Genomic DNA, 26,774 nt, shown 5'->3' with positions numbered 1-26,774 from the left:
CCCCCGTCATCAAGATCAACATGTTTTTTTTTCTTCCCTTTTTTTCATCTCCGAATTTCTCTCCTGGGGAAGACGTTCTGTTGGCCCTCCTACGAAATCAGGATAGCCTCCGGTTGGCCATTAAGATGGGTGGGTCTCCATAGGAGAGAAGGGTTTGTTGCGTTAGGTATTAGGGAAGGTAAGGTCGGCAATGAACTCAATAGCCTGTGGTAGATGCTGGTCTGATTTCCTTTGTTCTTTTCTTGGCGCGTTTCGTTTGTTGTTTTTTTATTTTTATTTTGGCTAGACGTTATATAGATGGCGCTGGTAGGAAATATATAGATCCTAACGGAAAGAATAATGTAGCTGGCAAATTGTTTTCCACGTTCTGTATAAGAATATGCAATTTGCTTTATTCCAAACTTGTCTGTGCTCCTTAGATGTTGGATAGAAAGCGCTGGCGGGATATATAGATCCTGACAAAGGGAAAACGTATAAGCTGACTGAGGAATGAGCTTCCACATTCACTGTAAATCATATATTTATCTTATATTTTCTCTAATATTTCTTTGTTTTTGATAGACGTCTTATAGAAGGCTCTGGTAAGGAATATAAATAAAAAAAAAGAACAATAAAAGCCCTTTAACATGACTGAAGAATTATCTTCCACATTCGGTATAAATCAATAATATATCCATATATTTTCACTAAAATATTTAGTTGTTCCTTTTGGTTAAAAGAAAATATTACTAGCTTGGACAGCAAACTAAGCCATCTGATTATATTTTCTTTTATTACATTTTTCAAATCTATTTTCAGCTTTTTTCTTTAATGTTCATTAGATAGTGATAGTAATATCAAAAGACTCAATCGCATTTATGTGCTTTCTACAAAATTCGCTCTCCATTAATGTCTCTTAATATTAATTTTCTAAAACTTATATTTATTATGGTAATTTAAGCGAATCTCATGATTGTCCTTCTTGTGACTGAAACACTAGCAAAAGACTTTAATTCTGAGAGAGAGAGAGAGAGAGAGAGAGAGAGAGAGAGAGAGAGAGAGAGAGAGAGAGAGAGAGAGAGTGTTATCATCAACACATGGAATTTTGGTAAGAAGTGGGATATAGTTTGAACTTCAATGTAACTTTGGCCAACACAGAAAATGTAATATACAAATTTAGATAATTGCGATATTAATATCATTTATGTAAAAAGTTCATAATAAATTGGAAAGGCATCTGTCTATACTATATTTTTAATTTTTCACCACTAATGAATAATTATCCTAGGGAATGAGGTATCGTAATTACCCGAATTCGAATCCTTGTTGAGGTGGAGACATCATAGCTTCTTTCGCCTCGAATTGGGTATATAGAGCGAATTAAAAAATGAATGGAATTATTCGCTTAATGAGTCATTCAGTGACTCCATCAAGTATGACTCTTCTTATGTCGTCTTCGCAGGATCGATTGGTCGTTAGAGTCTATCATGCAAACCAAAGACAGTCGCATAGGAGCTCTTGCGTGAAGCATTGGCAAGATCTATAGAAGCTGTCTGATGTGAAACCGCTTTCTTATCCAGACCATAGAAAAGTTCTCTTGAAGTTTGTAGTTTCATGAAGCTATCTAGTCCCTATTCATGTGAAACCGTTTTCTTATTCAGCGCAGAGGAAAGATCTATCGAAGCTGGTAGCCTCCTTAAGCTATCTAGTCTGTTTTTGCACTGACAGCATTGAAGTTCTCCTCCACTACCTGACCTAATGAGTCCAAAATTGCTCGTTTTCTTCAACCGATTAGTGTCCCACAAGGCAGGGAATTATCACCCTAAAAGAGGATGCACATATAGGTAATAAACCTCACCCGAGGGTGACAAGGAGGTAGCTACAAGGGAAAATATTACCAGTCTCCTTTTGACGAAGATTTGCATTGAACTGGCAAAGTCTTCCCATAATATTAGAGAGAGAGAGAGAGAGAGAGAGAGAGAGAGAGAGAGAGAGACATCGTGAAATTAGGTTCAGTACTGCAGACCTCTGACGCCTGCAAAATCGCTCGCCATGGACTGACGAAACTTTTGTTGTTTGCGAAAGCTATCTGGTAAGTCTGTCTGAAGTGACGGAGTCTGCGCATGCGCTTAGGAAATGGTCAGAAAATGCAAATCTTCGAAAGTACTCCGATGAATATACAGACCATTTAGACTTAGAGTTAAATATTCCTAACAAAAGCTGTAAGGGTTTACGATTGAAATGTCTTGAAGTTAACCATCTCTCTCTCTCTCTCTCTCTCTCTCTCTCTCTCTCTCTCTCTCTCTCTCTCTCTTCTTACGGTCCAAATGCTCGCAGAGAAAATTTGAATCTTACTGTTGTAAGGAACCACGACTGAAAAGTTTTAAAGTATTCTCTGCCTGTCTGTCGAACTTTGGAGTCCAAATGTTCAAAACAGAGAAGAATTAAATCCTGCAGACGTAGGGATCATGACTGAAATTCTCTCTCTCTCTCTCTCTCTCTCTCTCTCTCTCTCTCTCTCTCTCTCTCTCTCTCTCTCTCTCTACAGATTGCATGCATGCACACCTGACGAACACCTGCAAAAAGCTACCACTAGGTCTTACGAAGCAAGGAACTGAAGCAATATCAGACACTTTGCACAATATTTAGATAACGGATGAGGATGAGGAAAATCAGTTACGTAAAACAGTAAAAAGAAAAAAAAAGTGGAAAAAAAGTTGAGGAAAACTAAACTAACTTGCGCAAATGATCAATGTTGTAAGTTTTATTACAACACGGAGGCGAGGATGTGCTTCAGCTTGTGTGTTGTAAAGTCTCATCGGAGCAGGTGAAGATGGTACGACTGGCATTTCGTAAGGAAGGAAGAAGGAAGCGAAGGAAATGATAGAATCTGGGTTTATTCAAAACGAGATTTAATCTTGTGGGTATGTATGTCATGAGACTGTAGCTAGTATATGGAGACCACACAGACACACACACGTATACATATAATAATAAGTGAATACCACAGGAAAATGATAGGCAGAAATCCAAGCGCTTTCGTCTTTACTAAGACATTGTCAATGTATTAGTAAAGACGAAAGCGCTTGGATATCTGCCTATCATTTTCCTGTGGTAAATGTCTTAGTAAAGACGAAAGCGCTCGGACTTCTGCCTCTCATTTTCCTGTGGTATTCGCTTATTTAATGAAGTCACGTGCATCTACTGTGATTTTATAAATATATACATATATATATCTATTATCTATTGTCACCATTTACCAGATACGTCTGTAATTTTTGATAATCGCAATGCTGTTCTAACTCCTCGATTTCCTCACTTTTTACAAAATCTCGTCACTACTAGGCCTAGATCCATATGAAGAAAGGAATGAAGGTAGTCCGAGATTTGAACTCGTTTCTCGGGGAATCAGAACGAAGCGACCTTAATTACTAGTCAAGATGATTTTTAAATACATCGAATCTTTTTCAATGTTCTGGGATATTTATGACTTTTCTTCTCTTCTTTTCCAAAAGATGTTAGTCTGACCTAAAGTAAGCTCGCGAAAAAGTAAGTCGGTTTATTTCAACTTGAGTTGTGTGTGTGGTGTGTGTGTGTGTGTGTGTGTGTGTGTGAGAGTGTGTTGTGCTTGTGTATTACTTGAAAGGTTTCCTCTGGAAAAATCCATATGAAATTGGGTGCTCGACGACGAGATACATTTTCCTTCTAACTCATTTATGTATATTTTTATATCAAGTGATTGCGAGAATTAAATTTCAGACATTTCAGCCAAAAGCAAAATCCCTCTAAAGTGAATATTACCAGTTAGGACGTGTCTATTTCAGTCCAAAGAGACCGTGACTTTGATAGATAAATATACTTATGAACTAAATATACAACTGTTAAACAATTCTTATTTCAATTTTATAAAAAATCAAAATTTATATCAATCATTACCGTTCGACGTTGGAAGGATACCCTTCTTGCATGGGGCCCGTCTGGGAGATGGGACTTAGTAAGGAATTCAACCGTCGCCGGGGTCCTGGTGTCCGAATTCGTTGCTGGTAGGACTCGGAGGACTTTCGAGAAGCTGATGAGGCCTGAGGAAATATTTAAGGACTTTCTTGCATTTACTTGGACCTTAAAGGTAATAATTTAAGTTCCAAACTCTAATTTCTTTATTTTATTTGCGTTCCAGAATAATGCTGCGAATTGAACTGATTGGATTTATTGCAGGCTAAAAACCGTGGCTTCGCCACACAAAAAAATGTGTTGTGAAGATCAGCACTCTAATTCTCACTCTTGAGAAGCGTAGGAATATCTCGTTTCGTTTTCTGCAGACGTCAAGGCAGCCATGCCCAGTGTCTGATTAAGACTCTTTGGGACCCCTAGGCTAAGGGCGTAAACACCCACTCACCCACACCCACACACACACACACACACACACACACACACACACACACACATATATATATACATATATATATATGAGGTTAATAATTTTTGCAGCTACACAATTTTTAATATTAGGCTAGCGATTTTGAAGCCAGGGTCACCGCCCCTGCGAAGACTTTTGGGGGCGCCTAGGCTAAGCCTAATTAGCCTACTGGGTAATCCGCCATTGGCTGGCCATACCCATGACCGGCAAAAATTCACGTCAATGTGCTGCGATTAAATCCTGCCCTGGTGAAATTTTTACCTTTAAACCTGGAAATATAAAGCTTATAAAACAAAGGACAAGTTACTCGCAGTGATTTTTATACTGTCCTCATCAGAACTAAGACGCCTGAGGAGAGAATTCCCACATTTCTGGGCTCAGTTCGTGTCGCTTCGTGAAATAATCCCTTAAGTTCATTATTTCTAGGTAAATAATACTAACATTACCAGAGAAAAAATAAAATTAGGGGGATGTCAGAGTAACTGACTCGCTCACCCTAAATAAAAAGAGGGTGTCGGTATGTAGCTGGAGAATTCCCACATTTATAAATCGAGAACTCATATTCAGTATCTGGCAAACATCCCCAGCGGACAGGTAAGCTTCCACGCACCCGTGACTCAGGTGGGACTCAGAAGAGAAAAGTGGGCGGGGCCTTGTACCCTCGTGTCAACCACTGACAACCAGTTTTTATTTTCCTCGATTTCTAAATTCCCCAGCGGTGATTGGTCAACCACGCAGATGTATATCCCTTCTTTGGTTGGAAGGTGGAGAATGGGTCTAAATGAATAAGTCAATAATTATTGTTTTTACTTTTGTTTTATTTCGTGATTTCGTCAAACGATGTTCGTCCTAATTTAAGGCGGATTGTGGACTAACTGAATATGAAAATTAAATTATTATTATTATTATTATTGTTATTATTATTATTATTATTATTATTATTATTATTATTATTATTATTATTATTATTATTATTATTATTATTATTATTATTATTGAGATAGCGAGCCATATTCATAGAGAACACGCTTATAGGGACCACCAACTTGAAATTCAAGCTTCCAAAGGATAAGATGTTGATTTGATTGAAGTTACAGAAGATAACAGGAAATACAGAAAGAAAAGATCAGATATCAGATAAGAAGAATAGTTGTAATTAAATACGATTAATGAATGTCCTTAGTAAATAAGATATGACTATTAATGGTAGAACATCTGATTTTCCATAAGGCCTTTTCAAGATACTCATTTCATTAATTGAAATACTGATTCTTAAATATGTTTTAGGCATTAAATGTACTCTCATACGCTTGTTAACAGCAGGAGATTGTACAACAATAATAATCTTTCTTGCTGATATTAACAAAAGTTTAACAGTTTACCGGGAAGAAATTAAAAATATTCTCAGAATCATTAGTGACGAAACAAGGCGTGATCCGACCTCCAGCTTACTCGGGGCGCTCGCTAAAATCTACGGTCAAATAGAGCGCTGTTTCACCAACGAAAATGAAAATAGATACGCTATATTTTATTAGAAATAATTGTACTGTACTGTTTAACATTTATATTTTACATTTTCATACTAATAGATAAATCATAAAGATCCTATTCTAAAATTCCTGTATCTTTAACTCAAAGCGAAATATCTTTTTCAGAGCTTTTTAGATTTTTCCATGGGCCTTTTCTAACCCCCTCCCAACAAGAACAACAGCAGCAAGAACAAGAACAACAAGAACAACAAAAAAGCAGCAAAGCAGTTTGTAAGGCTTACTCCCCATGTAAGCGTAAAGAGGAGCTTGAAAATGACGAAAAAAGGAAAAGTATTCAGTCTTCAATTTATAGTTCTACGTGACACTGATACCAAAGGGAAACAACACAATGGTTGGGGAGTTTAACCCTCAAATACCGAGTGGTACCTAATGACATGGGTCGGCCTCTGGGCAGTGTAATAATATTTGTCTTTCTTTTGACATTAGAGTTATTTCTATGTTATAAGTGGCGAGTGTTAACTGCACACACACACATATCTATATATATATATATATTTATATATATATATATATATATATATATATATTACGAATTTCCTAATTCCTTTACGTATGCAATATAAATATCTATTTTCACGTCTATTCAAGAAGCTCTTGCATATACCCTGATCCATAGTTGCATGGTTGTGCATATATACATTATATATTATATATATTTATATATATATATATATATATATATATATATTTATATATATATATATATATATATATATATATATATATATATATATATATACACATTAAGACAAACTCCTTCATAATTTCGATGATAAACCGAAATAAATATATGGGCTTACGTAGCTTAGTGTATACTCCTATTTAAAAATCATTTGATAAATAATAATAATAACAATAATAATAATAATAGTAAATAATAATAATAATAATAATGATACTTAATAATAATAATAACAATTAATAATAATAATAAGGAGAACCGAACAGATTCCCGAAAGCTATCCTTAGAGTTATAAATTTAAATATATGTACATTTACATAAATGTGGATTTGTTTCTCCAATAACAACAACAACAACAACAATAATAATAATAATAATAATAATAATAATAATAATAATAATAATAATAATAATAATAATGATAATAATAATAATATAATAATAATAATAATATAATAATAATAATAATAAGATAATAATTAATATAATAATAATAATAATAATAATAATAATAATAATAATAATATCCGAGTTTCATCGGACAGAAGAAAGTACGATTTATACCTCTGTTGGATCTTACCTACCCAAGTTTTTACTACGGAGGTGTTTGTAGTAAGGTCATGTTTACCAGGCGGAGCCACGCCCGTCAGTCTGCTCAGTCTACGAAGGGTCATGGCTGTTTATTATTTTCTTCGTTGCCTGCGTCATATCTTCTTCTTCTTCCTTTTATTTTATTTTATTTTATTTTATTATCTCCAATTATAGTACTAGTCCAGCAAGGACAAGATCTTGGATGCGGTCGTTCTGTTAGGAAATTTCTTGAGCTCTCTCTCTCTCTCTCTCTCTCTCTCTCTCTCTCTCTCTCTCTCTCTCTCTCTCTCTCTCTCTCTCTCTGTAAGAGGATGTTGTGTTCATGGTAGAGAACGTGTTTAGGTAGAAATAAAAGTGGATGTATTTTCCATAATACCTAAAACGTGAAATATTGTAAAAATGAATCTAAATGTGTTTGTTCTTACGCTCTGCAGCGTGAAACATTAAACATGAACTCGAGGACAAATTTGTAATACTCAAAGGTTATTCATTGAAATTTCAAGTCACTCGTCAACCCTCCTTATGTGTTAATCAAAGATACTTTCGCGTTCTGTGAATTTTCTTGTGAATTCTAGGAAAAAAGGTGAATAATTTTTTTTGAAAGACTTTCTTGTCAACGAATCTGTTCGAGAATCTACACCGACAAAAGTACGCGTAATAAGTTCCAATATTCCTTCTCTTAGCGGAGCTAATAGTGTCAAAAAATGACCCATTAACCCATTAACTTTTCAGTTTATCTATATGGAAAAAATAATGATGTATTCGCGTAATCATTATATCATTATTATCAACATATTTCTGTTTGTATGGAAAAAATAATGATTTAGTCTTAGAATCATTATATTATAATCTTATGGCGTTGAGAATGGAAAATACGCTTAGATCACCTCAATTCTTCTTACTTCATCCAGAGAAGAAGAATGCAAAGATCCGATATTGCTTGATACTCCCAGATTGATGCAGTAATATTTTTTTTTTGCGTAGCAGGAAACCCTTTGGTAACACATCATGATATTTCCAGGGCTGTATTTTCCCCACATGATCTTGGGTCATAAGTTTGTTGTAACTCCACGGAGGAAGTTACTGGAGTAGATTTGGTGTAAAAGCTCTCAGTGTTCCTTGGGAACAATGGATTCGTTTTTAGTTTTCTGAAAAGAAAGCTATTGTGCCGGCTTTGTTTGTCCGTCCACACTTTTCCTGTCTGCCCTCAGATCTTAAAAACTACTGAGGTTAGAGGGCTGCAAATTGGTATGTTAATCATACACCCTCCAATCATCATACATATCAAAATACAACCCTCTAGCCCCAGTAGTGTTGATCTTATCTTAGGTTAAAGGTAGCCATAATCGTGCGTCTGGCAACGACATGGGCCAGGCCACCACCAGGCCGTGGTTAAAATTTCACGGGCCCTCGTCTCATACAACATTATACCGAGACCATAGAAAGATAGATAGATTTTCGGTGGCTTTCATTATACAATGTACAGAAAACTCGATTGCGCCGAAGAAACTTGGGAGCATTTTTTATTTGTTTTTGTGGTTCTGAGTCACAGATTATTTGGGTCAACTGGTGGTCAGCAGACTCATTGCTACGTCAGAACCGAAGCTGACCAGAGTGGGAATTTCCAGTAAATTCAGGCGAATTATAATAAATTCTGACTTTTTTCCAGGCTAACCTGGACAATCTCTACTGAGCAGTAACCTTTATCATAAATAATCTCCGCTTTTTTTTTTTTTTAACCTGAACCGAAGATAAAAGCAAGGAATTGAAACCTCTGATTTTCTAACCTTACAGAAAATTCAAGCAGAAGGCACCTGCAAGCAAGGTGATTGGCCACTGTGTTTTGGAACTCCGAATTCAATTAGGATAAACCACTCGGGGAAAGAATCAATTCTGACGAAAGCTGAATATATGGATTTTCTGTCAGGCCAAGACAGTCAGTCCCTTCGTCAGCAAAGAGCATTTGTCAGTAGCTGAATAACGTCAGCTCATTCTCCTCGGTCACCCGGGTGGCTGACCCCAACCTTTCGTGAGGTCAGACCCTACGAACGCGGTCACTATTGCGAAAACGAATAGAGTAGGATTTGAAGCCTTCATCACGTGTAATAGAGTAGGATGTGAAACAATCATCACGTGTTATAGAGTAGGATTTGATGCCTTTATTATGTGAATTAGAGTAGGATTTTAAGCCTTCATTATGTGTAATAGAGTAGGATTTGAAGCCTCATTGTGTTATAGAGTAGGATTTGAAGCCTTCATCGCATGTTATAAGGTAGGATTTGAAGCCTTCATTACGCGTAATAGAGTAGGATTTGAAGCATTCATTACGCGTAATAGAATAGAATTTGAAGTCATCATCATGTGTTATAAAGTAGGATTTGAAGCCTTCATTATGTGTAATAGAGTAGGAATTGAAGCCTCATTGCGTTATAGAGTAGGATTTGAAGCTTTCTTCACATGTTATAAGGTAGGATTTGAAGCCTTCATTACGCGTAATAGAATAGGATTTGAAGTCATCATCACGTGTTATAGAGTAGGACTTGAAGTCATCATCATGTGTTATAAAGTAGATTTGTTAAACCTTCATTATTGTGTAGAGTAGATTGAAGCCTCATTGTGTTATAGAGTAGGATTTGAAGCCTTCATCACGTGTTATAAGGTAGGGTTTGAAGCCTTCATTACGCGTAGTAGAATTGGATTTGTATTCATCATCACGTGTTATAGAGTAGGATTTGAAGCCTCATTGTGTTATAGAGTAGGATTTGAAGCCTCCATCACATGTTATAAGGTAGGATTTGAAGCCTTCATCAGGTGTTATAGAGTAGGATTTGAAGCCTTCATTACGCGTAATAGAGTAGGATTTGAAGCCTTCGTTATGCGTAATAGAGTAGGATTTGAAGCCATTATTATGTGTAATGAGTAGGATTTGAAGCCTCATTGTGAGCTATAGAGTAGGATTTGAAGCCTTCATTACGTGTAATAGAGTAGGATTTGAAGCCTTCATCACATGTTATAAGGTAGGATTTGAAGCCTTCATTACACATAACAGAGTAAGGTCTGAAGTCTAAGGCACTGACGTTAAGGAAGACTACGTTAAAAAAATAATAAAAAAAAACGTATTTTACGAATGTCGTTTTCTGGTCTATGAAGAGAGCTATCGGAACGACTCTTGTGCATCTTAAACCTTTAACTTAAACCATTATACCTTAAACCATTCTAAGCTAAAACCGACGCTGCTAATCTCAATACGACAGAAAAACGGCTTTTTACACCCTGAAGCTTTTTTGTCGTCTTAATATCATTTTCCAATCGAATGCGTTAACTCTTTTTGTCTTTTTTTTTTTTTACAGCAATTTTTTATTTCTCATTGTTTTTATCCTTGACCCCGGGCTCGTTCGCTACTCTCAGAAATTGGTTTATGATGGATGCGTTTCCTTCGCTTCAGTTTTTTATTTTATTTTTTTTCTGAGATAGTTTCTGCCTCGAATAATTGTTTCCAATTATCGACCGACTTGACCGGACAAGGTTGGTTTGCAACATAGGTGGTTTAGCAGTCTCTCTCTCTCTCTCTCTCTCTCTCTCTCTCTCTCTCTCTCTCTCTCAATTATCTATCTATCTGTCTTTCGCACATTGTGCTGCATTCTAATTCTATTATGTTCTGGTCCGCGTAAGTCGTCGAATGAATCAGTGCGATTTTAACGCTAAATGTCTCAATTTTATCGAAGTTGTCACAGCATAGATCACAGCGCAAGACACTTGATTCCATCTTGCTACGTTTGTAGTGTCTTGTAAAGGACCATTGAGATTTCTTTGTCTGTCCGTCCGCACTTTTTCTATCCGCACTTTTTCTGTCAGCCCTCAGATCTTAAAAAATACTGAGGCTAGAGGGCTGCAAATTGGTATGTTTATCATCCACCCTCCAATCATCAAGCATACCAAATTGCAGCCCTCTAGCATCAGTAGTTTTCATTTTTATTTAAGGTTCAAGTTAGCCATAATCGTGGGTCTGGCAACGATACGGGACAGGCCACTACCGGGCCGTGGTTAAATGCGGCAATGGGTATATTACGAAAAAAAAAATACGAACGACCTGCGCAAGGAAGAAGAGAATTGCGAGAGAGAGAGAGAGAGAGAGAGAGAGAGAGAGAGAGAGAGAGAGAGAGAGAATGATAATTCCAGGTGAGAAGGTATATACGTGCGGCTAGCGGCGTATTTCTAAGAGTAACTTATAATATTATTAAAGGGTTCTGAAATACCAGGTCTGATGCGTATCAATACGCTCGTGATGTCGGTAACCTAAAGGAACGTCGAAAAAAAAAATAATTCTTTTAGGCTTTTTTTTTTTTTTTTATTGATGCGCCATAAGGCGATCGTGATTCCCCAGAGCGGATGATGTAATGGAAAAATCTAGTAAAAGTAACTGAAAGAGGCGAGAATTTTGTTATTTCAGAATTTCTCGTCATTCGTTTTGATGTAAATCTTCATAACTTGCACATTGTCTCATGGAACAAGTCGAACTTCCAACATGTTGAAAATTATTTTTGTTATTTTCCGTTCGACACTGAATTTTCATATCAATCTCGTAAGATTTTTATAATTAAGAAATTTACATAATATCCTCGTGAAGTATCTTAGTCTATTGAGAGATTTGGATTATTCAATATACCTCTAAATTCTCGAATAAATATGAAAAAAAGTGATGTATTATTTTCACTTAACTAACTATTCTGGAAATATTTCTTTTTTTGACAACATTTGATTCTCTCTCTCTCTCTCTCTCTCTCTCTCTCTCTCTCTCTCTCTCTCTCTCTCTCATCCATATATATATATATATATATATATATTATATATATATATATATATATATATATATATATATATATGTATATATATGTGTATATATATAATATATATATATATATATATATACATATATATTGTTGAATGTTGAATAAGACTGAATTAAAAAGCAATAGAGGCTTTAATAGCCTCTAGCGAACTATTGTAATTATTACAATGATTTCTCGGCGATGGGCAGAAATTCTAATCTTCCCTGAAACAAAGTTATTTTTTAGTTTACATACATGTTTTTTATTCCTTACAGACGTTAAGTCAAAAGGACTCTAAACGTCTTATAACAAAGTTTTATTTTTTATTTAAATTCAACGTTTTATTCCCTATAAACATGAAGTCAAAATGACTCTAAACCTCTTATGACAAGGGTTTAATTTTTTTTTCTAAGATTTAAATCCAATGTTTTATTCCATACAAACATTTAATTGAGCCAAACCGACCCCCAGAAAAAAAAAAAATCTGTTCGTCAAGAATCGCCTTTACGAAAAAGCCGACCACGTCAACACACCTGAAAGCTAAAAGCCAGCGAGTAACCTCGCTAATTCATCGTGGGTAAAACCAGTGGGTAAACCTCGTGGGTAAACCATACCCTCCAGGACTCGTAGAAAACGAACATGCCCTCGCTCGACGAACTACTATAGGTATAGTAGAAGACAGAAGCTCCTCCAGCGGGCGCCGAAGGTCAAATGTAATAAGAAAGAGTGAGGTCTCCGGGCGGCGGGCGGAATCTCTCTCGTACTTGCAGAGCCAGATCGGTCGAAAGAAAGGTCGAACCGCGACCTTGAACCGGGAGCTGGGTTGTTGGTATACGTGGGGGGCGGGTGTGGGGGTTGGGAGGTTTGGAGGGAGGCGTGGTCGAGGCGTTGGATTAACCCCCAAACGTTTGGTGATATCGTCCCTTGGAGGGGAACGTTTATCATTGGCGTCGCGTATCTTTCATTGTTTTAATTGTCTCCCCCTATCGTTTTATTTCATGATTTATTTTTGTTTTTTTTATCATATATTTTAATTACCTTCCTTATATATTTTCGTTAATTATTTGCGTTTCTTCGTTATCACTTTATTTTTGCCTTTATTGTATTATTTTTATTTCTGTTATTTTATTGTATTTTTTATTATATCTTATTTCAGTCTTTTGTTATAGATTCTTTTATCGTTTCTTATGCATGCCTATATTTGGAATAATAATAATGATTAATAATAATAATAATAATAATAATAATAATAATAATAATAATAATAATAATAATAATAATAATAATACTATTCTTTTGATTATTCCTCTTTGAAGGTAATGATAACTGTCATAGAGAAGTATTTAATTATTATTATTATTATTATATTATTGGTGAAGAACCCACAATGTTGTAAATGTATATAAAGATATTAATACAAAAGAGAGCTTTCGAGAACCTGCTCAATTCAAGCTATCTTTAGTGTATATAATATAATATATATATTTTCCGTTTCCACCACTTTGGATTTCTCCACTATTTTAGTGACTGAAGATATTATTATTATATATATTTTTTTTTTTTTTTTTTTCTATACACAGTCCTCCAATTTGACTGGGTGGTATTTATAGTGTGGGGTCGGGTTGCATCCTGCCTCCTTAGGAGTCCATCACTTTTCTTACTATGTGTGCCGTTTCTAGGATCACACTCTTCTGCATGAGTCCTGGAGCTACTTCAGCCTCCTAGTTTTTCTAGATTACCTTTTCATGGATCTTGGGATCGTGCCTAGTGCTACCTATGATTATGGGTACGATTTCCACTGGCATATCCCATATCCTTCTTATTTCTATTTTCAGATCTTGATACTTATCCATTTTTTCCCTCTCTTTCTCTTCAACTCTGGTTGTCCCATGGTATTGCGACATCAATGAGTGATACTTCTTCTTGACTTTGTCAATCAACGTCACGTCTGGTCTGTTTTGGCACATATCACCATCACCCTATCCGTTCTGATACCATAGTCCCAGAGGATCTTTGCCTGGATCGTTTTCTATCACTCCTTCAGGTTGGTGCTCGTACCACTTATTAATGCAAGGTAGCTGATGTTTCTTGCACAGGCTCCAGTGGAGGGCTTTTGCCACTGAATCATGCCTCTTTTTGTACTGGTTCTGTGCAAGTGCCGGGCATCACTTGCTATGTGGTTTATGGTTTCTTTCATTTTTTTTTCGTATTGCACTTCCATACATTATGCGGGGAGAGATGTTATTTCCGTCTATCGTACTTTGAACATATCTGGTTCTTAGGGCCTGATCTTGTGCCGCTGTTTATCATTCCTTTAGTTTTCCTTCTTTAGCTCTCCCCTCTGTAGCCATTGCCAATTGTCATCGCTGGCTAGTTCTTTAGTCTGTCTCATGTATTGTCCGTGCATTGGTTTGTTGTGCCAGTCCTCTGTTCTTTCTGTCTTTCTCCTGTCTCTGTATATTTCTGGGTCTTCGTCTACTTTTATTAGTCCTTCTTCCCATGCACTCTTTAGCCACTCGTCTTCACTGGTTTCAGATATGCCCCAGTGCTCTGTTTTCGATGTTGACGCAGTCCTCTATACTTAGTAATCCTCTCCCTCCTTCCTTTCGTGTTATGTATAGTCGTCCGTATTTGCTCTTGGGTGTAGTGCTTTGTGTATTGTCATTTGTTTCCTGGTTTTCTGATTCTATGCTGCGGAGTTCTGCCTTCGTCCATTCCACTATTCCTGCGCTGTATCTGATTACTGGCACTGCCCAGTGTTTATGGCTTTTATCATATTTCCGGCGTTGAGTTTTGACTTGAGTATCGCCTTGAGTCTCTGCATATATTCTTTCCTGATCGTGCCTTCATCTCTTGGTGTTTTATATCTCCTCCTTCCATTATTCCCAGGTATTTGTATCCTGTCTCATCTATGTGTTTGATGTTGCTCCCATCTGGTAGCTTTATCCCTTCAGTTCTCGTTACTTTGCCTTTTTGTATGTTGACTAAGGCGCATTTTTCTATTCCAAACTCCATCCTGATGTCCCCAGATACAATCCTTACAGTCTGGATTAGGGTATCTATTTCCTTGATGCTCTTACCATACAGCTTGATGTCGTCCATGAACATCAGATGGTTGATTTTGTTGCCTCTTTTCTTGAGTTGGTACCCGGCATCCATCTTCTGTAGTACTTTTGTCATGGGAATCATGGCTAATACGAAGAGTAGTGGGGGGACAGTGAGTCGCCCTGGAAGATCCCTCTCCTCGATATTAACCTCTGCTAGTCTTATTCCAGAGCTTGTAAGTATTGTATTCCAGTTGCGCATTGTATTTTTTGAGGAAGCTGATGGTGTTTTCCTCTGCCCCATATATTTTCAGGCATTCTATTAGCAATGTGTGTGGTATCATGTCGAAGGCTTTCTTATAGTCTATCCATGACATGCTTAGGTTGGTTTTCCTTCTCCTACTGTTCTTCATTACCATTATTATTTTATTATTATTATTATTATTATTATTATCATTATTATTATTAATAATTATTATTATTATTGATTATTATTATTATTATTATTATTATTATTATTATTATTATTATTATTATTATTATTATTCAAAATAAACAAACCATTCCTGTGTACCAATCTTCCACAGAATAAAAGCCTCGTATTCAGTAAGCCATTATAAAAATAAATCTCCATTTGCAAACGTAATGACAGACAATATCCAAAATATCATTCAAAGACGTCTTAAGTTACATTTGGCAATATTCCACGGTGCTCAATTAGTCCAACCTCTCCTGCCAAGTTTCTCTGTACACCCGAATATGTCCAGTGCTTAATGATTCTCAATTTGCAAACTGAATCGCGCTTTCGGGAGAAACTGTGACCTGGGTGTTGCCGAAATTCCTGCCGAAGAAGAAGAAGAAGAAGAAAAGAGAAGAAGAAGAAGTTGATTCAGTGTTCACCGCATAAACTGCTTTTTGTTAGCGTTACGAATTAATCTCTTTCCTTTTTTGGGGGGGTTTTTTGGGGGGGTGCTAGAGACTTATTTGATATGTAATATATAATGTTGCTGCTATGAAACTGGGGTTTGTATAGATGTGGCACACGCGTGTATATATATATATATATATAATATATATATATATATCTATATATATATATATCTATATATATATATAGATATATATATATATCTAAATATATATATATATATATATATATATATATATATCTATATATATATATACTAGATAATATATATATACATATATATATATATAGTATATCAAAGAATATATATATAATATATCTATATATAACATATAGGATATATATATAAATATATATCATATATATCTATATATATATATATAAATATATATATATAGATCATATATATATATATATAATATATATATATATATCATATATCTAATATATATATATCTATATATATATATATATATATACCTATGATATATTATTTATATCTATATATATATATATATATATATATATATATATATACATATATACATACACATAATATTCATCATAATCAAAGATTAACATGTAACTGGAGACTTATCAACATAATTTCATTTTATTTTTTCTTTCTCTCTCCTCTCTCTCTCTCTCTCTCTCGTCTCTCTCTCTCTCTTTTGAACTTTTTATAACGAATTTTTAGATGAAGGCAAACAGTAAAGTGCAGAGAGATAGACAGATAGATAGCTAGAAGATAGAGAGAGAGAGAGAGAGACGAGAAGAGAGAGAGAGAAGAGAGCGAGACTGAGAGAGAGAGAGAGAGATGATGTGCTTAAATGTCCAAAGTGCATTTCCTATCTGAGACGAATAAATCATATTTAATTTTGTGTTAACGGATCTTTTAAATTTTTTCATCTGGCAGGATTTTCTTGAGCTTCACGGGGATCCTTGGAGTTCCCAGGCTCCGAGGAATCCTCCGAGTCTCCTGTGGCTCCCAGGAGGACCTACTAAGTTCCTGATTCCAATGGAACGAAGCGAGCTGGATGAGAAGATATGGGATTCGATCTTCAGTTACGTTTCACACATGAATTTTCTATACAGATCAGTTCACAACTCCCCCTCCCCACCTTCCCCCCACCCCTCCGCAAGTTTTGCGTCCTGCAGAGTACCTTCCGACTATGATCATAATAAATTAGTAGTCTAATATTAGCAACAGGGACCTCTATCAAACCCTGAAGGAATAAGCTTCGAAATTCCCAATTCCCTTTGGGGGAAAGTTATTCCCGATATATAAGTGAAATTTGACAATAAAATGTATTTATTGATATATACATACATACACACACACACACACACACACACACACACACACACACACACACATATATATTATATATATTTATATAATGAAAATACGTCTTTCTTCTCCTAGCTCCACAATTTTGAAAACCTTAGACAAATCTTAATCAGTACAGAAATTTTTTTTCTTTTCATTCTTCTTCTAAATGAAACCCAACATATATATATATATATATATATATATATAGATATATATATATATATATATATATATATATATATATATATATAGACAAATCTTAATAAGTACAAAATAAATAAGAAAAAGTTTCTTTTCAATTTTCTTCAAAGTGAAACCCGACACATCTAACTTTCTCATGGGGATCTTTTAGATTTTGTCAACCACATTCAGGATTCTGGACGATTGCCTAACCTGAGAGGTTAAGGCTGGCCAGTGAGTACGTGTCTCCACCCACTTTTCCCTGAGGTATTTATACCAGCGGCTGAAAAGGACAGGATATCAGTTTCAGCTGAGCCTCGATACAGACGACATGAACGCCAAGGTGAGTCTTCTCGTCGTGAGGAAGTCTGAATGTGTGAGAGACTGAATTGAAGGTTTACGTGATTTTTGTTAATTTAGAATAAAGCTTAGAAAATACATTATCTTCAGGCAATGACTTTTAGTCTAACAATAATCAGTAATGATTTGTTTTTTTAAATTTTAACAAAAAGTTTATTAAACACAGTATTTTCCGATAACTGTTTTAGTCTGAGAATAATCATATATTTTGAATACAGGTTAGAAAACGCAGTATTTTCAAATAACTACTTATAACCAAAGTAAAAGATTCAAGGCACTTATATAAAAATGAAAATTTATCTCATTATTACGCAAATAAGAAGAATTATGTCATACGAGCCTCTGGCACCTGGGCATTACATACCAATTTTACAAGCCAGTAAGATAATACTCTTCAAATTAAATAAGAAATATATGAAAAAGATAAATTTCCGATAATTTAACTTAAAAAAACTATATCTGACTTCGGTTTGTTAAATCAGCAACAGTTAGAGATAAATCCTTCATATTCATATCATAAGGAAAAGAAATCTTACTACAGAGACTTTTTATCTGAATCAGTATGACAAATCTTCAGATAAATTAGAAAAACTAAAAAAAAAGAGATAAATTTCTGATCCCTTGAACTGAAAAACCAACTCAACATCTGACTTGAATGACATCAAATTACCAGTTGTTGACGATATATCCTTCAGATTCACATCATAAATAAAAAAAAAAAAAAAATCCAGTAACAAGGATTTCTCGTCTGGATTCCAGGTCATTTTGGTTCTTCTGGGCCTGGCAGCCTTTGCTGCCGCTGACAGCAGGGAGACCTATGCTTATGCAGCACCCAGGGTAAGTATGAATGAATACATAGGCCTACAAGTAAAATTGCTGGTATCTAAGGCAGAAATTGTAAAGCTTACTGAAAATCAATTTTGAAAAGATCCAAATTGCAAATTGTTGCAGAGAATTGACTTCGAAGAAGGAATGCCATCGAGTAAATATAATTGTATAGCTAAAAATCATTATTTAAAAGTAAATTTAACTGAATTTGTGCCCTATTTCTCAACACAATCCGTCACACTGATAAAATCATTTAACATAACCTACGAACACCGAGTCAATCCTGATCCCTTCTATTGGCTACAGGCCTCATCAGCCTCAAGGGAATCCTTCGAATCCTTTGAATCGGGCGAAGCCAAGTACAACTTCAACTGGGCCGTCGACCACGATCCTTCCAGCAACGAATTCGGACACCAGGAGGCCCGCGACGGCGAGAACACCCAGGGATCCTACTACGTCCAGCTCCCCGACGGCCGCCTGCAGAAGGTGGCCTTCCACGTCGACGGCGATGACGGATATGTTGCTGAGGTCACCTACTCCGGTGAGGCTCAGTTCCCCGACTCCGACGAATCCTTCGAGTCCCGTGAGGCTCCCAGGAGGACCTACTACGCCCCTGACTCCAACGAATCCAAGTAAATAAGGGTTTCCTTATTTCACTTCCTTAAGAAATCCGGTATCGTTGCATGATGTGAATTGTGATACCTTATTTATCATTTATTTATTTATTTGTTTATCTATGTATTTATGAAATAAACGAAAATACCTGCTGAATGAAGTCGTTCGGTTTCATTTATCATTTCAGTAAAAGCTTTTCCTGAAGAGTTATGGTATTTGCACTACTTATAATGCACAGAGCATTATTTATGCAGCTATCATTATATATATATATATATATATATTATATATATATATATATATATATATATATATAAATATGTGTGTGTGTGTAGATTTATCATTCTTGGCGAAGGACTCAAAGGAAGATCTGTCATCATCATTATATCGTTCAGCTCAACATATAGTGAACTTGACATAAAAGGAATCATTAGAATAAAAAAAAAGGGCGATAAGTTCAAGGGAAACAGAAAATGAGCGGAACGAAGCGAATGTGGTAGACAACGAACAACCTTTCATGAAATGGAATAACTGGTCGTTAAGTCATCATCCTTAAAAAGCAGAAGAAAGGATACTTAAAGGAGTAAATAAAAATGCAGGATTTCTTAGACCTATTCCTCACTGGTAGCAGCAAAAATCTGCTAGAGATAGCACTTATTTTACTCATACTTCAAAACCCCCTTCGCTAGAATCAAAGGAAAAGGAATGCTTGCTCAACCATACCCTCTGCATTGCAAGGCCTCCTATTCAATTACACCAATAAATAATGCCATAAGTAACTCCTCCAGAATGGGGAAGTACTTTCTCAGACGTTAATTGGTACTTCTGGTCGGCTAAATTACATAGTACTACTGGGTTGCCAACATTCCTGAATCTCTCAAGTCGTTTTCTGCAATAGAGTTGTTTGTTCTCGTTTTCTATGCCCTGCTGACGTTGCATATTCATATTTAGAAAGACTCTTAGCCTGGGTATCTCGTATAATGGTGTCCTCATTCGTATTTGATATTATTTAATGTTTCGCTCTTATAGCACTTGTCTGCAGGGTCGGTTCGGCATACAGAGGTGAGTGCTGATATTGCATATTATATATTGCTATATTTACCTTTTTATGACTTCACTCTTACCGGGAATAAGATGCATATTATATATTTCTATATTTACCTTTTTATAAGTTCACTCTTATTTGGAATAAGACTCAGATTCAAACGTTTTCAAAAGGAACATGATTGGCTTGATCCGACCTCCAGCTTACCTGGATGCGTGCAAGATTTAAACGTGTTAAATTCTATGGTTAAATATAGACTTCTTCCACCAAGGAAAATTCAAATAAATACGCTATATTTTATTAGAGATAATTATTCTGTACTGTTTAACGCGCACCTTATTTACTTTTTACATTTTCATTCTAATTAATAAATATCCTATCCTAAAATTCCTGTATCTTTAAATCAATACAAAACACATTTTTTAGACATTTTTAGGCTCTTCCATAGACCTTTCATACCCACACCCCCTGACCCCCCCAACACGAATAACAATAACAACAAGAACAACAAAGAAGTTTGTAGGTTTACTCCCCGAGTTAGCGAAAACCATGGACCACAGATACATCCACTCTGAGAAATTTCATTCATTTACCTGTAAATTGTACAGGTCCCTGGTCCTCCGTGGACTGTCTGTAACACTGGTAAAAGTATTAAGTAACTCCTTGTAGCTTCAAGAAAATAGGATGATAGCCTAGCTGCTTATAACTGAACTCTGAAGATGATTTATTTATCATTTCTTCAACCATTGCTTCCAGCGTTTACTGTCATGTCTTCGTCGATCGTGTAATAAACGAATATATTTTCACACCAACACTTTACAAAACTTGTCTTCTGATAGATTTATTCTTTGTTTCATTTGTACATATTTATTTTTGCGTTATTTCATAACTTCCAATCACTTGTTATTCCTCTGTATCCACAATTCCTCTGTAACCACAATGAAAACTTACTCAAGCAAGTTCCACATGGTTGCTTGCGTTCAGTTCAACTCAACAAAATGAAAAAAAAAAAAAAAAAAACACACACAAAACATTAAATTGAGTTTTTCAATTATCCAGTTGAAGCCGTAATCAACTTGTTTCGTGGTTCCAGTCGATTTCTTCCAGCGCGGTTGATTTGTTGTTTATAAACAAGACACAAAGTTAATAACAGAATTCAGTTGGAAATACGATTTCCTATCAACAAAAAAGGCATGCAATTCCATTTCTTTTAATAAAAAAAACATCACTATTAGCATTCATGGAAACAGAGTTAATCATCTTTGATTATCAGTTTTAAAATAAAATTTATATTCATAGCAAACAAACCCTGTTTTAATTAACAAGCCGTCGGTTATTTATTGCTATCTGGTGCATCTTACGAGTTTAGAAACAATGCAATTTCTTTATACCGTCTCCTAACCCAACGAATTCGGAAACAATCCAGTTTCTTCGGATGTACTTTAATAGAAGCATCATAAAAGCCAGACGTCCTCAGGACGGGTTTTAAATCTTTGAAGAGCATTTTAAAGATATTTATCTTTTTCATGAACAGCGTAATATTCCGTAACCTTGAGGATATGGAAGTGTTCTTTGCATAATATGAGGGACGATTTTTTTTCTCTCAGGGAAAAAGTACCCATTTTGGAGAACTTAGAGATTCAAAAAATGTTATTTTTAGGATTTGTTTAGTCTCACGTATGAGTTTTTCCTGCGTGCTTTAGGTTTACGATTGTTTTATTAATTATTATTATTATTATTATTATTATTATTATTATTATTATTATTATTATTATAAAAAATACTCATAGTAACACGAGTCTTGAAATGGGGACAACAATTTCCACAGTTATGTATATGTATACATATTCAAGGATAAATTTGTACAGAAAGCTATCGGGTAACTGTCTGATTCCCCTTATTATTATTATTATTATTATTATTATTATTATTATTATTATTATTATTATTATTATTATTATTATTATTATTATTATTATTATGTTAGGGTCTGTTAACAGCAATACCTTAAGATTACTCACTTTTTCAACAAACCAGATCGAACTCATATCTAGAAATTATCCCTGTCAATATTATACCTCTCAAAACCGCGGTATTTTCACTCCTCAAAAAGAAGGAGAGAGAAAAAAAGATATATATTTATATATATATATATACATATACGGGTAAGAAGAACTCCCCTTCAACAAATATACTCAAATAGCCTCAAACAACCTCAAATAAACTCATCATCCCACGAAAGTGAACCGCTATGAAGTAATCTCGCCCCGCCGAGCACCGCGGGGAATCTCTCTCTCTCTCTCTCTCTCTCTCTCTCTCTCTCTCTCTCTCTCTCTCTCTCTCTCTCTCTCTCTCTCCATCCGAAATGCAAATGAGAGAGGCGTCTCTATGACGAGGTATTTCAATAAGTGTTTCTGTGGTTTACTTAAGCCTCGGTGGTAGGGCGGCCATGACCGGAGTGTGTGTGTATATAGAGGCTGTCTGTGGTGCCCCTTCGCCCCCCAGGGGAGGGAGGTGATTGGTTATTAATTATTCGAAGGGTTAAAAAGGGTTATTGGGGGTTCTGTATACGTTTGGAATTAATTGTAGTTGAGTGAAAAGGCCGTATTCTTTTGGAGGTTTTGTATACGTTTGGAATGAATTGTAGATGAGTGACAAGGCAATTGTGCTTTTGTTGCTGTATAAGTTTGGAATTAATTGTTGGTAAATGAGAAGGCAATTGTGCTTTTGGAGTTGCTGTATAAGTTTCAAATTGATTGTAGGTAAATGAGAAAGTAATTGTGCTTTTGGAGTTGATGTATAAGTTAGGAATCAATTGCAGATAAGTGTAAAGGCACTTTTGCTTTTGTAGGCTCTGTATAAGTTTGGAATTAGTCGTACATAAGTAAAAAAGCTCTCGGGATCTTGGTTGTCAAAGTAAACATAAGTTACTGAGACTAACTCGATATAAAATGTATTATGCCGAATGGAATGAGTGCATAAGCCAGTGGAGAATATTCTTGAGTGCGGCTGCTTTTCCGAAGAGGTGGAAGTTGATCAGACCGAATAAAAATACATGATTATCTTTCGACGTCTAAAAAAAAATGATGCGGTATCAGATTTCTCAAAGAGGACTTTACTTGAATAATTACAGAAAGTCAGTAATGAAATAATTAGAAATTATTATAAATGATAAGATAATTATAAATATAACAAATAATAAAACCATGATAAATAATAATGAAATTTACGCAATTTATGGTTGGCTCATTCCCCCATACCAGTTTCGACAGCCAAGCAAAAACCGCCTAGAATAATGAATAATAAATCATAAAATAATAATAAAAAAAAACAAAAAAAAAAAAACCGCTCAAATCTCTCTGTTTATTTGATTTATCCCGTCACCCCGTCCGTGTATTCGTGGAAACCTATTTGAAAAAAAAAAAAAAAAAAAAAAAAATAGATTCGAAAGTAAAAGCGGTTGCATTCGAGAGAGAGGAATCCAATCAACTGTAATACCCATGTGTGTGTCTATGGAACCTATGTTACCCAACCGCGGGTAGCACGAATCCAAATGGAAATCGTGGATGAAAAGCACCTCCTTTTCCTCCTCCTCCTCCTCCTCCTCTTTCTCAAACTCCTCCTCCTCCTCCTGAACCTGGGCTTGGTGATGTATATATATACTCAGACGTCAGGTCAGTCTGTACAGCAGCGGACTGCCCCAGAGAAACAGCATGAATTCAAAGGTATTTCTTTCTTCTTCTTCTTCTTCTTTCTGGCCAGTTGTTTCCACTTTCCCTTTCGACTTGCTGAAAGTCTATTTCCATAGAATTATTATTTACTATATATTTACAGTTACGTTTAACTTTTGGTCATATTCACCTTCGTTCGTAGCTTCAAGAAAGCGTGACTTTTGGAGATTTTCCTCAGTAGTCTTAGTCGTTTTCAGTCTTCACAGGATTTCTCATAGGATTTAGGATTTCTTTAGAATAGGATTTCTTACAGGATTTCTCATCTCCCTCTCTTCACAGGTCCTCTTGGTCGTTTTGGGCTTGGCTGCCCTTGTTGTTGCCGACAGCAGGGAGACTTATTCTTACGCTGCCCCCCGAGTAAGTAGGCAATTAAACTGACGTTACAGAGTACCATGTACTTTAGGATTCCTCAATATTCTGTATAGCTCTACAGCTCCTTAATTGGAATATTCTTTATGAGTGACATAAAAGCATCAGTTAAAACAAGTCTCCTTTGATCATGAGTATTTGATATACTTTTATCAACTCACATTAATATCCTTAACTTGGAAATTTAAACAGGTCTTATTATTGCAAAATATACAGTCTTCTGTTCTCTTTTGGAGGATGAGATGATAAGTTATTAAGCATTTTGTTGCTATAAACTATTATGAAAATGTTTATGAGCTCACTAATTCTTTTTATTGTCACATATTTCCTTGTTCTCTACTTGGAAGTAGGAATGATAAGTTTGTCCGTGATAAATTTTTATAAATATAATTATGAGCTCACCTGCCCATCCTTACAAACTAATGCAAAAGCAATGTCTTGGAGAGTCCTATATCACCATGGAAAACTCACCATCCTAAACCATCCGCAGGGCTCCTCAGAGTCACAGGAATCCCTCGAGTCCGGCGAGGTCAAGTACAACTTCAACTGGGCCGTGGGCGACGACTCCTCCAGCAACGAATTCGGACACCAGGAGGCCCGCGACGGCGAGGACACCCAGGGATCCTACTACGTCCAGCTCCCCGACGGTCGCCTGCAGAAGGTGTCCTTCCACGTCGACGGTGACGACGGGTACGTCGCCGAGGTCACCTATTCCGGCGAGGCTCAATTCCCGGACTCCGACGAATCCGACGAATCTCGAGAGGCTCCAAGGAGGTACTACGCTGCTCCCGACTCGAACGAATCGAAGTAGACGTTTGAGAAAGAACTTTGCAAGATAGTCGATGTCTTTCTCCTTCGACTCGAGATACCACGAACTTCAAGTACAACCGTATTGTTTAAATGTGCGTGTAGAGTGTGAAAGATATTATGCAGGTATCTATTTATTTATTTGAATATATTTAAATATCTGAGACAATCTGTGTCATTCATATCCTTTTTTATATTATACGAGACGCATAAGTTGTATAAAAAAAGTTGCAGAGTACTTTAAACGCCAAGGAGGATTGAAAAGTGCTGGCATATGATAGGCCTTAGGTCCGTATGTGTATATTTGAAAAGAAAAGGCCATCACTATGTAAAAGATATCAGCTTCGTACGTCCTTAGGTAAAATACGTCAGCCAATTATTTGTAGCATTTTATCATTGTGTGACCTCAGCGATCATCGAATTCCAATACATGTATATTTATACATATATTTAGATTTTAAATAAATGTATATATATATATATATATATATATATATATATATATATATATATATATATATATATATATATATATATCAAACTCACATTCAGAAGGAGAACTTTCATATATATAAAAGTTCCTATTCTTTTCGAAAATAGGTGCCTTGAAGAGCCAGTGCTTGAAGAGAACAAAGGTTAAACACTTCTTAACATTTGTTCTACCTGGGCAGGTGAATTCTCATGAGAAATGTTCTCAAGAATATGAATTTATAATAAGAATGATATGAACAGAGAACATATTAACGGTTATAATTGTGGCAGTAGAAGTCATGGTATATAGAATATATATTAGTGGAAGTAGTGTTTGAATAATAATAATAATAATAATAATAATAATAATAATAATAATAATAATAATAATAATAATAATAATAATAATAACTTTGTTGTAACAGGTAAATTATATAACAGCTGTCAAAATATCAAGGAATCAATGATATTTGGAAAGCCATTATATAAATTACCAGCTGCTACAAAAAAAACCGACTCGAGAGATTGGCAAACTGTAATATCAACTCAACGCTATCCAGATTGCCATTTTTTTTAAAAATAGAAATAATGATGATGATGATGATAAGTCGACACCATCAGTGACATCATCTATCACAACTACGAGTATAAAACGAAAAACAGCTGATTCTAATCTTACATGATAGGCTGTAAATCCAAGCCTACTTTTCATGGGTTTTTGTGTGAATCGTGTTGCCCCTCGGTGATCACATACTATAATCTCACGAGATTTCAGCACCAAGAGACGGTTTCAGGTTTTGTAATCTGCCCTGCCTCAGAGATTACCAAACGTTTTGTATAGTCGTTTGATGCGGGTAGCGCTGCGAAACATTTTTTTTTTTTTTCTTGTGAGGAAGTCTACCACGAGTCTGCTGTTATAACTGCTTGCACGATGATGTAATGTATCTACTTGGTGGAGAGGTTACTGAAGGCGATGCTGGAGGTTAGTCGTAGTGTTACCAGTGTATATATTGTT

The 26,774-nt window shown here is 35.6% G+C and overlaps 3 protein-coding genes across 3 annotated transcripts in view; all 3 read left to right on the top strand.

The window, feature by feature from the left end:
* The first annotated feature begins 4,005 nt into the window (after positions 1-4,005).
* LOC135227137 (pro-resilin-like) overlaps positions 4,006-26,774 on the top strand; it is an 83,214-nt gene continuing 60,445 nt past the window's right edge. The window contains exon 1 of the mRNA XM_064267020.1: positions 4,006-4,023. The gene's annotated coding sequence lies outside the window, so the exon portion shown is untranslated. The remainder of the gene's footprint in view (positions 4,024-26,774) is intronic.
* LOC135227123 (cuticle protein 8-like) lies at positions 17,798-19,496 on the top strand. Its single transcript, XM_064266999.1, has 3 exons — positions 17,798-17,876; positions 18,653-18,730; positions 19,028-19,496. The coding sequence occupies exons 1-3, from the start codon at positions 17,865-17,867 to the stop codon at positions 19,355-19,357; spliced, it is 420 nt and encodes a 139-aa protein (XP_064123069.1). The 5' UTR covers positions 17,798-17,864; the 3' UTR covers positions 19,358-19,496.
* Positions 24,042-25,457, top strand: LOC135227124 (cuticle protein 8-like). Its single transcript, XM_064267000.1, has 3 exons — positions 24,042-24,106; positions 24,392-24,469; positions 24,972-25,457. The coding sequence occupies exons 1-3, from the start codon at positions 24,095-24,097 to the stop codon at positions 25,290-25,292; spliced, it is 411 nt and encodes a 136-aa protein (XP_064123070.1). The 5' UTR covers positions 24,042-24,094; the 3' UTR covers positions 25,293-25,457.

The sequence above is a fragment of the Macrobrachium nipponense genome, chromosome 15 (assembly GCF_015104395.2).
Source record: "Macrobrachium nipponense isolate FS-2020 chromosome 15, ASM1510439v2, whole genome shotgun sequence".
NCBI lineage: Eukaryota > Metazoa > Arthropoda > Malacostraca > Decapoda > Palaemonidae > Macrobrachium > Macrobrachium nipponense.
Note: the sequence above shows the minus strand (reverse complement) of the source record. Positions and strands in the feature narration are given on the sequence as shown.

Bases quoted from the DNA above. Each gene is read 5' to 3' on its own strand.
- LOC135227123 (XM_064266999.1), top strand. The intron at 18,731-19,027 runs GTAAGTATGAAT...TATTGGCTACAG, and splicing joins ATGCTTATGCAGCACCCAGG to GCCTCATCAGCCTCAAGGGA.
- LOC135227124 (XM_064267000.1), top strand. The intron at 24,470-24,971 runs GTAAGTAGGCAA...AACCATCCGCAG, and splicing joins ATTCTTACGCTGCCCCCCGA to GGCTCCTCAGAGTCACAGGA.